The sequence below is a fragment of the Miscanthus floridulus genome, unplaced genomic scaffold (assembly GCF_019320115.1).
Source record: "Miscanthus floridulus cultivar M001 unplaced genomic scaffold, ASM1932011v1 os_1183_6_7, whole genome shotgun sequence".
In the NCBI taxonomy this organism is placed as follows: Eukaryota; Viridiplantae; Streptophyta; class Magnoliopsida; order Poales; family Poaceae; genus Miscanthus; species Miscanthus floridulus.
Genome location: NW_027097582.1, coordinates 1 through 13,268, shown reverse-complemented (window position 1 = coordinate 13,268; position 13,268 = coordinate 1). Strand labels below are relative to the sequence as shown.

At 48.3% G+C, this 13,268-nt stretch overlaps 2 protein-coding genes across 2 annotated transcripts; both read left to right on the top strand.

Annotated features, from left to right (window-relative positions):
- Positions 1-708: 708 nt before the first annotated feature.
- Positions 709-2,354, top strand: LOC136533786 (protein ELF4-LIKE 3-like). Its single transcript, XM_066526322.1, has 2 exons — positions 709-1,502; positions 1,684-2,354. The coding sequence occupies exon 2, from the start codon at positions 1,731-1,733 to the stop codon at positions 2,157-2,159; it is 429 nt and encodes a 142-aa protein (XP_066382419.1). The 5' UTR covers positions 709-1,502; positions 1,684-1,730; the 3' UTR covers positions 2,160-2,354.
- Positions 2,355-11,219: 8,865 nt separating this feature from the next.
- On the top strand, positions 11,220-13,242 carry LOC136533785 (uncharacterized; the record flags this gene model as incomplete). The annotated part of the gene is made up of 3 exons (XM_066526321.1): positions 11,220-11,753; positions 12,643-12,783; positions 12,877-13,242. Coding segments are annotated over exons 1-3 (870 nt in total), but the record flags the coding sequence as incomplete, so codon positions are not given.
- Positions 13,243-13,268: the final 26 nt, after the last annotated feature.

The window sequence follows — 13,268 nt, the reverse complement described above, 5'->3', positions numbered from 1 at the left end:
GATAGATGTCTCCCACCTGGTCGGTGAATTTGCCCCTTAGGACATCTTTGTAGGAGGCGGCGATGCTGGTGAGCCCAAAGGGTAGGGCCGTAACCCCTGAAGTTTTCTGATCGACCTCCGATGGATCAGATTCGGAGGGTGGTCGACGCTGAACCAGAGTGGTCAGAGCCGATTCCGCGATGGAGAGGCAATCGGCGAGCTTCTGGCCAATCTGATCGATGGATGCGATCAGATAGTTGTTGTTGACCCGCTTCCTCGGGTAGCGGGGGAGCAGGCGACGAGTTGTTGGTGAAGGCGACCTCGGAGGTGGTTCCGAGATCGGATCTGCTGTTGCAGGGGCTGGTGTGGCCGACGCAGGATCGATCTGCACCAGATCGATGATCTCTCTATCTCCGTAAGGATTGATGACCCTGGAGATCGATCCGACCGTAAAGATCTGACCGGGCTGTGGGAAGGCGAGGAGCCTACAAAAGGTACCATCTTGTTCGTCATGAAAACAGCACACACACCCCTATCTGGCGCACCAACTGTTGATAGAATATCATCGGCAGTCCTCTGAGGGGTATCCCACGAAGGTAGATTGATCGGCAGAGATACATGTAATCGGGAACAAGAAGGCAACAGAGACACAAGAGTTAGACAGGTTCGGGCCGTCAGCGCGACGTAATACCCTGCTCCTGTGGTCTGTTGGATTGTATTGGCTATGATATGATGTTGCGTGTGTTTTGAAAGAGTCTCTGCCCGCCTTTACATAGTCTGGGAGCAGGGTTACAAATCGGTTAGATCTAAAAGATAATCGGAAAGTAATAACAGATTATATAAATCATGGGATCGAACGTATCCTAACAGATCTCGTAGTATTTTCAGGATATCACCCTTGATGTCTTGCGGTTCACGCCGAGCAATGTCGTGCACCGTAGGTCTTCGTCTTGTGAGCTGGACCGCCCCTATAAACGCAGCCCATATAATCTACCGTGGGTATCCGGAGTCTTAACCCAAAACGTGACACTGAAGATGTCCTCGTGCACGCCAACGGCACCACCACCATGGCCTGAATCACGAGCCACTAGCAGCAGCAACGGCACTAGAAGCAAAAGCCGAGAGCCCGAGACCGGGGCGTGCACGGCATGGTGAAGAGCCGGCACACGGAAAAAAAAATCTCCGCGGACGGCACATGGCAGGATCCACATGGATGGCCAGATCATCCGCGGAGCCGAGACAGGGGGCGCCCCGACGGACAGGCGTGAGCGATCCCGGCGCTTTCCCCCAAAAATCCTGCGCTTTTCGGGAAAGAACCCCAACGCCGAGAGAACAGAGGAGGGATCTCGTCGACACGGCGTCCCCCGTTCCCTCGACGCTGCCCCGACCCGGTGCCGTTCTCGACCGAATCGGCGAATCCTCCCTCTCTCCCTCCCACCGCTTCGCCTATAAAGTTCCCCCTCTGTGGCCCTGATCCTCCCGTACGACAGTGATCACCGCGGCAGATCTTCGACGCCTCCGAGGTACATTCCGTGCTCCCCTACCGTCGTCCCCTGCCCCCGAATCTTTTCTCTGAACCATGGCCGCCGCGGGATATTTTTTTCCGAGCCTCGCTGTCTTTTCTTTCTTTTTTTTTTTCCCCTGGATGGATGGAGGAAAGATTTTGGAACCTTTTCCTGAAATCCGTGGTTGTTGATTGCGCAGGGCACAGCATCGGGAGCAGCATCGCGGGCAGCTCGGAGACGGGATCGATGGAGGAGGACGGCGGCTCCGGCAGCGGCAGCGGCAGCGGAAGCAGGGAGCCGTTCGTGGCTGGGGCGGGAGCGGGGACTGGCGCCGGCAGCAACCGCGGCGTGGGAGCAGGGACCAGCGCGGGCGGCGGCGCGAAGCTGCCGCAGGTGCTGCAGAAGAGCTTCGGCGAGGTGCAGGGGATCCTGGAGCACAACCGCGTGCTGATCCAGGAGATCAGCCAGAACCAGGAGACCCGCGACGCGGACGGCCTCACCCGCAACGTGGCGCTCATCCGGGAGCTCAACACCAACATCGCCCGCGTCGTGGACCTCTACGGCGACATGTCGGGGTCCTTCGCCCGCGCCGTCGCCGCCAAGAAAGCAGCCGGAGGCGACAAGGGGGGCCCCAAGAGGCCCCGCTCCGCCGGCGCCGGGGGGCAGCAGCAGTAGTAGGGCGTCTCGCCCAGCGAATCCGTTAGAGAAGGCTCCGTCGTGATTCACGGCGGCGGTCAGGGAACTCTGGGGTTGGCCGGTTGGGGTGGTGCATTTGGGAACCTCTTCTTTTTCTTGGTCTGGTGAATGGTGACAAGATGTACTGGTGGATTAACTGTTTGGTGTTGAGAATTGAGATGGACATGGCGTGGACACCTTGTTGTTGTCAGTCGGTGCTGGTTGCTGAATCTAAGATGCAGGTTCAGTGAATGGCTACTGATGCAGCATGCCGAGGACGACGGTGCAGAGCACCTGCGGCAGCCAGCCACGAGGCATGAGTGGATCAGGTGGTCTCATGGTGCCGTGGCGTCCTTGATGACAGCCTCTTGTCACTGCCCAGCCATGACCATGATGGGCGAACCAAGGACTGAAGCAACAATCAGGATTCTGTCCTGGATTCTGAATAGCGTGCAGTACCGTTCTGTCTGTGCTCTGCAGTCCTGCCGTGCCGTGTGTACTGTATGTGGTCGTGCGTGCCACTGCGAGGCTGCGGCGTCGCGAGCTTTCAATCGACAGGTACATTCGGATCACAAATCCGTCCTGCAAGCAATAGTTGGGAAAGACGGCTCCTTGCTTTTTCTTCAGGGCTGATGAAGTTGCTTGCCGTCTCGATATTGTTCCCTTTCTGTCTATGCAACAAATTAAGCTTCGCACCACGGTTGCGGCCCCCCTTCGAGTTGGGGAAATTTTCTTGTTTTCTGTATTTTGCACCATGGATTTGGCCCACCTTTGAATCGGGGGATTTTTCTTGTTTTCTGTATTTTGCACGTGAAACTAAATTAATTTTTGTGATATTTTTTTACGGTTCATATAAAAACACCGAAATGGATGGGCCGGCCTCTCTGGACACAAAGGTCATGAGTCTCAGTCAAATCTATGCTTCTAGTTTTTGCACATTGTTAAAGGCATGTCTCATTCTCATAATGATGACAGATAGTGATGTAGAATCTTGATTCTAAGTAAAAACAATAAGTTGGTGTTTGGATCGTGGATTATTATCTTTGCATGATGAGAATCTTGAAGTAGTAGGATTTAGATAGATAATTGGATTATAGAGTCTAATTCTAAAATTTATAGTGTTTGGTTCGCATTGTCATTTTTTTATTGAGAAAATTATGTTCTTGCCCTTGTCCAGTACTCCAATTGTGATTTTGCCCCTCTTTTTTTTTAACTTTGTAATTTTACCCTCGTTTTTTTCAAACGAAGCTCCCGTCTACCCCTGCTTTGTAACACAGTCTAAAATGCTTGGATTAAATGGCAAAAAAAAAAAGAAAAAGAAAAGGCACCTACATGAAGACAATGATACCCCTCAGTCCCTTTCTCCTTTCTCACCCATTTGCTCGACCCGTTCCCGACGAGAAGTCACGGCTCGCAGAAGGTTTCGCGGCCTGGCAGCGGCGCAGCTACTCCACCCTCCTTCCTGCTCCCCCCCGGCGTGGCTCATCCTCCCTCCTTCCCGCTCCCCCTTGGCGCGTCTCCTCCTCCCTCCGCCACACTCCGGCGGCGCGACTTGCGTGTTAGGGTTTGGGGAGTACCGGCGGCGGCGCAGCTCATCCTCACTCCGCCCCGCTCCTCCCCAGGCTCGCGCCTGCAGTGGCTGGGGCGCCGCGTAACCTGCGGCGGGCTCCGCCCCGCCCCCTCCCTCGGCTCGTGCCCGCTGCGGCGTGGCTGGGGGCCTCGGCCGCCGCTCCATCCCCTGCCCCACAGGGGCGCGGGCGCACCATCTGCTGCTCCAGTCGGGCACCTCTGGGATAGCTGCAGGGCGGGTGGAGCGGGCGGCTCCGGTGCCTGGACGTGGCTCCCGGTGGCGCCTAGCAGTGGGTCTCCACGCCGCCTCCTCCCCTCCTTCCTCCGCTCCTCCTCCCCACGAAGGCTCCCGTGCCCGCTTCCTGCTGCCCCGCCGACGACGCCGCACCCCGCCATCGATGGGGCTGCCCCGGGCGTCGTCGCGCGCCTCATGGGCCTGGAGTCCTGGCCCTCCACCGCCACCGCCACCGCTGCGCCGCCCAGACCGCAGAAGCAAAGGAAGGTGGAGGCGTCGCGTTCGGACGGCGCCGCCGACTCGGCGGTCGTTCTGGTGCTGCCTACGACCCGGAGCCGTCGCCCTCCCGTGCCCGTGCACGCGCCGACGGCGAGGAGCCACCATGGGGCCGACCTGCCGGCTCGTGCACGCGGCCGCAGCCAAGCTGCTGGACCCGGGCGCGCGCAAGCGCCAGACTGGCACTCGCGTACGCTTGCTCTTCCCCGTAGCACCGCAAGGATGGCCACGCCGGCGCCTTGCTTCACGGTTCGTTGGGAATGGCCGACGACTTTTGTAAATCAGGGTAAAATCACAATTAGGCATAACAAACAGGGGCAAAATCGCATGGGCATTCATGTCCTTTTGTACAAAGTTTAACACCGTTAGGGGTGGATGATGGAGCAAGGACAAACTGGTGCTTCGTTTTGAAATCATAGGGGTAAATTCACAAAGTCAAAAAAAACAGGAGCAAAATCATAATTTCGATACAAAACAATGGTACAAACGCAAAAGCCCCTTTTTTATTCTATTCTATTCTATTCTTATTTTTCTTTAAAGACCCTAACTGGACATAAGTCTCACGCTAGACTTTTGAGTGTAACTTCCTCGTTGTTCTTGGTAGCTCGAACTGAACTCTTCTCGTGTCAAAAATGCATGTAAAATTCTTACAGGCTTTGCCTAATATATCTTGGAAAAGATTAGAGCTTAGCTCGTCGGTCAGTATTCTTGCGGTAGAACTTGTCTATTTGGGTTTTAATCTTTGACTCGACACGGGGGTGGTGTTTTTAGTTGGCGAGTGTTCATTTCCATGTCAAGATTGCCTTAGTGGCTTTTGTCAATCTTATGATATACCGATTCACCCTCTTAGGATTGCTTATAGAGGTGTGTGTGCATGCAAATATGTGCAAATGTTTGCATCTAAATAAACTTAGACAACCATGTTTAGATACCATTCACACAAGCTTTTGAGACCACCTTATGTTGCTCCTACATGGTTGGCGCTACAAAAAAGCCGTTAGCCTTCCATGCTACTGTAGGCCCTCATATAAGTTCACGATAACTTGTCAGCATTGATGTTGCGAAAATGTCTAGCACCTAGGACATCTTTAACAAAGCTGACTCAGCTAGCTATATTTATGTATAAATACCAGCATACATCCTACGTGGAGAAAAGAGTGTGTGCAAAGAAAATGGAGTCGGCGCCTCTTTTGTCGCTCTTGCTCATAGCTGTAGAAAAACACAAGAAATTAGCTAAGCTTGATTATTATTTAGGAGCTAAAGGGGTTTTATATTTATTTAGTGACTATGGTGTTGTTAATAAATCTCAAATTATAGCCAAACAACATTACGTTGACAAAGAACACATGTTATCAGGGCCAATAATAGCAGAAAAATATTTAGATTGACCTATGCTACCGGCTGAGTCAAGGAGGTCATAGCCTTTATTAGAGCAACTCCAATATAGTTCCCAAAATTGGTAAATTAATAAGTTTTCCAAGTGGCTACAAAAGAGTTGGGAGCATATTTGCTGGGTTCCTCCATTCGTTTCCAAATTATCGCACCAAAGCAATTTTGCATCAGGAATTTTAGACTATTTGCAAATCACCCCAACTACTTTTATACTTTCTTTATATCTTATATATTTGCATTGGGAACCATGTACTTACTTCTATTTCTTTTCTACGCCCTTCCATCTCCAAATTGGTGGATCAATACGTGCGTATATTTCTGTACAATTGGATGGATTTTTCGATTGTGACAAGATTGAGAGTTGAGATAAGAAGCTGTTGGAGAGTAGTTTTTATCAATCTTACCAAAATAATCAAGACTGAGAGTGTGTGTAACACCCCTGGTGTTACGAGCTTGCTTAGCACCAAGATTGAGGCCCAATAGGGATTAGCCAAACAAGTTTTCGGGTTTTAAAAATTTAAAACGCACATAAAATGATAAGCGGATCCTATGTGACTCACTTTTGTGGACTCAACTAAATATCCCAAGTTAACTTACTTAGTGCATAAAAGTGCTAATGAAAATCCTAACTAGAAAATGAGATAGGCCGTTTTAATTGTTTGGCATGAAAAATAATTTTTATAAACAAAAATACAATACGACTTGTATATAGTACTTAAATAAAATTCGAAGTGTAAGTTTAGTAGATGGAAATGCAACTTTTGTTGCTGTAAATAAATATTGTTCAATAGTATTTTTGATAGCCCAAGGATTGAATTTGGAATTTAATTCCAGCCTCTAGAACTAAAATGACCAAGTCTGAAAACCTAATGACGATGTCGTTTTGGCATTTAAATTTTGATTAAATTTCTTAAACACTAGATTCGTGTTTTTGCACTGTTGGTTGTACCATAGTGAGTACTTTAGCATGGGGTAGTTCATGGGCTAGTTTGAATTTGGGTTGGTGTTTTAAAAATTGCTCAAACTTCCATAGAACGTGTTGTTGGCCTTGTTTTGGACTCGGTTCATGAACAAGCGCATTGCTTGCCGAACCTATTTTGACGTGTCTCTATCTCTCTCGGTAATCCATCTAAGTTTGCGTTTGATGCTCCTCTTGATAGCCCTTAGTACTCTCTTGAGCCCTGTCGAATTGGTTTGGTCTCAACCGAGCTAGTTTGGTTTTGGTCGGCGCTTTAAAAGTCATGCACGTCACTGGAACGGCTGCCTGTGTCGCTAGTTGCGCTCCTTGCGTCGTCACCGCGTGAGGCCACGGGCCGGCACGTGTACGCCACGCTGCGGGCCGTCGTGCTGCTACTGTCGCCCTATGGTGCTGTGCCGTGCCCGCGCCTGTGCTGTGCGTACCGGGTCGTGCTGCTGCGCTACCGCGCGCGAGGCCGCTGGCCACTACCAGCCAAGCGCCACAACGCTAGCCGATGTGGCACCCGTCTCGACCACTCGATCCACCTACCGCCAAATCGCCGCCTGCCTTCGCTGTCCGATCACGTTGCTGCCCTTGTCGCGAAGCCGCTGCCCCGTCTGTCGTTGCCGCCGACGGAACCGCACCACTCCACGAGTTAAATTCGCGCTGCACAGGATATCGCACCTCGATTCAATGCCCCAGTAGCTAGGTGTGGAAGCTAGCTAGCAGCCCGACCCGCACCAAGGCATAGCCAAGCTTTATTGCCGGGCAGTTTCATGTTTTGCTCGCCGTCGGTCAGTTTCGCTGCCATGCCTTAGCCTAGTTGGGGGTGAGTCTCTTGTCATCGGTAGTAGTTCAATTGATGTCCGTTCGAACTCACCTTGACCTCCTCTATCTGGTGCTCGCCTCAGCTTGGCCAGAACCCTCACCGGCGATGAGCTGACGCATCCGCGGCACGCTCAAAATGTCGCCATACCGCGCAGGTGCACGTGGCCAGACCTACACGGGCCGCCTCTGATTCAACCATCACCTCGGCTAGACTCCTGGTAATCTCTTGTTGCTCCCACACCTCCCGTTGTCCTCGTCGCCGCTCTAGTTCGTCGGAACAGCCTCGCCGACAGCCATGAACCGTGCTGCTCCAGCTGCCACCATAGTCGGCTTAGCTGCAATACCTCTCTGAGTCCCCAACCGCCACCCCTAGACACGAACCGTAGTAACTTAGATGCTCGGCCACCCCAGGCCACCGGAGACCCCCGTAGGTGCCCGACGTAACCGTCGAGTGCCGCGCCGTCATGCGCGCCGCTGCCAAGGACCATGCATCAAGGATTAGAGGAAACCCAAGGGGTTAAGTGGGAATGTCAGAGAGAGATAAATAGTGTTTTGATCGCGGGAGGATTTGTTCGAAATCTGAGGGCTCTTTTGCAAAAATACCAGTGCGCGCGGGGCTCTTTCGCGGTAGGCCACTCGCTGGGCCAACCTGCTTCGCTCGGCCGCGCTCCGCGCTGGGCCATTGGGCCGCTAGGCTGAATTACTTGGCACCGGCCCCTTTCTTTTTCTAAAATATTTTCTAATTTAGTTTCTAGGGCAAAATTGTAAATTCAATATAATTTGTGTAGTGGACCAAAAAATATGAAACTAATTTTGTTAGGTTCCTAAAACCATGATGTATCTGCTAGTATATTTTATTCACATAGTTTTATTATATTCTTAGGAGTTATATAATTAATTTGAGGTACTTAATATTGTCAAAATATGAATTTATAGGAATTATTGTGATGAATTGGTAGTAGTACTGGTCCTGAAATTTTTACAATAGATTCCTAACAATATTAAGTGTTCACTGTAATTTTTGTAGCTACATAGGAATTAGTTTATTAAGGTAACTAAATGAGCCCTAGTACGAAAATATATATTTAATCAATCAAATGTCAAAAATAATTGAGGGTTTGTAGAACAAAAAAAATTTCTAGAAACAGGCCTCACTTGATAACATGGATACGTAGCCTTGTACGTTAGTCGCTAGAGCCAGCTCATTAGTTTAGCAGCGTAATCGTATTTTAGAGTTGCGATTGCCGTGATCATTTATGTTTCTGCATTGCATCCACGTATATCATAATAGGAACAACGATGGATCATGAAGTCGACCGAAGTAGCAGAAGCAGATGGTGACTTGATGATCATGCCACCATGATGAAAAGCTAACTTGGTTATATTTTATCTAGGCAAACCCCGGTGCATAACCCCTATTATTCTGCACTTTATTTTATGCTTGTGCATTAAGTTTAAGGAGCTGAATGAAACTCACTTGCATATATATACCCTTATCCTATGAGTTTTATTAGTATGACAGGATCGTGTAGATTGCTATGCTACAGGACTCCGGTAGAAGTCGAGTGATTGCCTGTCACTCGCGAGAGATAGGAAAGATATTATTGTTGTTATTATATTATTACCACATGAAATAGATATGAATGATAATTGGAGACCAGGTGGAATGATACTTTGGATCTAGACTTGGTTAGACATTCGAGCGAGGCTCGGATTGCACTTGTTCCGCCTGTGTTGATTAATGACTGTCTGTTGCATTGGATTCTAGTCATGTCACAAACTTATTATCCGGAGCACATATTTTCTTATGGGGCAGGAAGGCTCGTTGCTCTCTTATCGTGGGTTCTGGCTCTTTTCTAGACCGACTGATTGGAGGCGGAGATGGTGGAAGTCTAAGCACCACACTTAGTCCAGAACTTAGGAGTGGGGGTTTGGAGTCCAAGTTTGAACAGGAACCTGGACCCCTTGATAGGAGAGTGGTGGGTTAGTCCTGTTTGTGCCTGGGGTACAAGCAGGGCGTGTGTTTTGGGGGTACCCAGCTGTGATACATTGGTTCGCGAATCGTCGTGTAATACGGTACGACTTATCTACGACCTGGCACCGTAGTAAGAACTGGAATATGAAAGATGATACAATGGTTCTGATTGCTTACCACTTGCTTAAAAGTAGCACAAGTGCTTACATAGAATGGTTAGTTAATGAACTAATGATGACTGCTAATGAAATTGAATATAAGGACACATATTTAGTAATACTTCCTACAGATGCAATAAACCCACAAGCCAGGTGGCCTTGTATATCCTTAGAGTCTTTTCTTTTCTCCTGACGGGTAAGTATTGCGAAGTATAATTGAGTACTCAAGGTTTGTTCTACCCTATTGCAGGTGATAGGTGAATGCTAGAGCTGACACTTGTGTGCGGGAACCTCCTGGTGGGCTCAACGATGATTTTCTTAACGTTGCGGACATATAGTTTATTTGATACTTCCACATAAAATGGTTTACAATGAAAAAACTTATAACCTGTTATGATGTATATAACGGATCATCATGTTAATGTTTAACTTGTTATTTAATGATTTTATTTTCCCTGAAACTCTGATAACATAGTTATATTCCGCTGTTATAAACAATAAATATTATACTCTGATGTTGCATGGAAAGTGATGTAAGAAATGGCTAAAATGTTGTAAGCTTTATTCTCCCATTTATGATCCTATTGAAAAATATGGATTTTTGGGTTCTCACATGAGGTGTGCTCGACAGAAGTGCCTGATGTAGCTCAACTTTAGGGTGTTTAGTGCCTAGTGGAAGACAAACGCCTTCATAAATGTGTTATTTCGGACGGTTCTGCTATAACGTGTTTTAGAAACTCTTGGAGATAAAGGTGAAAAAGTTCGAACCATGACTTTTAAAAATAGAAGCATACCCCGCGCATTGCTGTGGGTATTACAGATGAATTAGAATAAAATTAAACTAAATTATTTATATGAAGGAATAAACTATTATATATGAATTCACGCATTGATGCTAGAATTATGGATGAATTAGAATAAAATTAGACTAAATTACTATACGAAGGAATAAACTATTATAAATTGATGGTAGTGGATGGCATGTCGTATTAATGACAACAATTAAATATACGTGATAGTGGATTGTTGAGGATGGACTGCTTGCATGTCAAGATAAAATAACTACTAAGGTTTATAATTATAAGATATATAGATATAGATATATAGACTAACATCGACAGGACATGTTAGACCAAGACTGGGTCAAACCATTCCTATCTCTAATCTCGTTGGCACTTTGGCAAGCGAGAAACTAAGAAGTCAAGAATAAAGAATAAAATTTTTTCAAAGAACTAGTTGAAGAATCTGTTGTAGGAATGTTTTCATCAAAACTTTTATTAAGGCCTCGTTTGGATGATACAAACGTTTTAGGTTCTCAGGTGCCACCAGAATCGTTGCTAATCACCCAAATAGATGACAGAAACGTTTCGGATTCTCGCAGAAACGTTTGTATGTTTTGAACTAGGAATGAGAATCACCTAAATAGATGTTTCGCAGAGTTCATTTCAAGAAAATCTAGATAAATAGCTAAACGTCGCATCGATCCTTAGCGAGTGATTCCTATCTCATCGCAGAAACGTTTCACGAGATATTCATAGCGACTTGGCCCCCATATCCTGTCTGTGTAGGTTGTAGCCTGTAGCACCATGGGGCCCCGCCCCGAGTGGGACCCGGACTCGAACCCAACTAGATCCCCCAAACCCATAAGCCACGCAAGCAAGCAGCGACTCCATCCGCGCACGGCACCTACCCCTCCCCGCACGGCCGCACACCACCACCACCACCGCGCAAGTCTCTTTGCCGTCTCGCCCGCCGCCCCGTCGAGTTATTAGAGGGCGGGGGAAAAAAGATCAACGCGCACGGGCGGGTGGCGGCAACCTATCACCACGCGGCGAGGGCGATGGCGCCGTCCCCGCCGCGGGCGCGGAGGCGCCTCCCTGCTGCGCACCTCCTCTTCGCCCTCCTTCTCGCGATGTCCGCCGTGCTACCGCGGGGCGCCGGGGCGGTGGAACTGGGGTTGAAGCTGCCCTTCAGCCCGGGGGACGTGCTCCCTGTCCTGCCGCGGCAGGTGGCGTGGCCCGTCATGAACACGCTCCACAGCGCCGTCGACCTACTGCCGTCCTTCGTCGCCGCCGTGGCGCCCGGGGCGCCGGCGCCGGCGGCCTGGAGCGGTGCGTGCTTCGCGGAGAACGAGGCTGCTATCGAGCTCACGCGCGGGGACCGCAACGGGACCGACGTCGGCGGCGCCGTCCTGCGCCTCAAGGTCCCCCTCCCTGCCTCTTAACCTTTGTTTTCTCGTTCTGGAAATAGGGGTCGCGTTAGCTTCCATGATTTGTTGAATTGGGCGGAATTGCTTGGGTCTGCTGTTTGAAATCTGGTGAAGTATAAGCGTAGTTAGTGTTGGGCTGTTGGCAACTGTTGACTTGAGGTGGTGATACGGGCAATCACTTCATACGTGTTGATTGTGTTGAGAACAATTTAGTTGGGAGTTGGGACCGTGATAAATAGCTCAAGTTCCTTCGTAAACATGGCTTCATTATACTATATGTTAAAATCGGGAGTGTTGGGCGATAGTAAATTGGCAAGCTCTGGGGGGACTAGATATAGTTTTTGTTGTGTGGATGTGATTGAGTGGTACTGGGGAAGTACAGCTGCTGAGCTCTTGTACCATGTAATGTAAGCATTAGTTCTCTTTTGGTTGGGCTAGAAAATATTTCTGCTTTTTGTGGCAACTTCTTGCTTCATTTGGTCATCTTAAGGCTATATTGATAATGGACCCTGCAATTTTTCTTTCTTGTATCCTTTTTAGACAGATTTCTCTTGTTAGGCCCAAATATTCTGAACTTTCTAATGATCTTCCAATTTAGTTTATTTGATGACCAGTCCTCGAACATTGAGGAATCAGATTCATTTTGTTGTTTCATTGCAGTCATATGAAAACCATGAATGCTGCCATCTCGGAAGTTTAAACTGGCACACGCTTGTTAGATAAACAATGACCAACATAGTTAATGGTGCACCTCGTCACATTATCAAGCCCGAATCCTTGCTTAATCTGCACTCATGGACAGGACCATTTATTTAGATTGGTCGTTTTATATATGATCAGGGTCATTGACATAAGTGAAGTTGTTTTTCCTTTGTTTATGCAGACTGCTTCAGCTCATAGTTGGACATGCATGGATCTCTATGTTTTTGCAACACCATATAGGATAACATGGGACTATTATTTTGCTGCTCGGGATCACACTTTGGAGATTAAATCATGGGAGGAAGAAGCGGAATTGGAATATGTGTGTTTTCTTTCTGTCATTTCCCTTTTGTTTTAACGGCTTGCTATCCCATCAAATTTATCTCGGAGTCTAATACTTCAAGTTTGTGATCAGGTGAAGGAGCATGGCATTTCTGTTTTTCTCATGCCATCTGGAATGCTTGGAACTTTGCTATCTTTGATTGATGTCCTGCCTTTGTTTTCAAACACTGCCTGGGGCCAACATTCCAACTTAGCCTTTTTAGAGAAGCATATGGGAGCCTCATTTGAGAAACGTTCCCAACCTTGGGTTGCTAATATTAGAAAGGAGGATATACAATCTGGCGACTTTTTGGCCCTATCAAAGATTCGAGGACGATGGGGCGGGTTTGAGACATTAGAGAAATGGGTGACTGGTGCATTTGCTGGGCATACCTCGGTTTGCTTAAAAGACAAGAAGGGTGATCTTTGGGTTGCAGAGTCAGGCTATGAAAACGAGAAGGTAATTCATAGACTGAATCTCTTGGT

Bases quoted from the DNA above. Each gene is read 5' to 3' on its own strand.
- LOC136533786 (XM_066526322.1), top strand. From the start codon at position 1,731: ATGGAGGAGGACGGCGGCTCCGGCAGCGGCAGCGGCAGCGGAAGCAGG.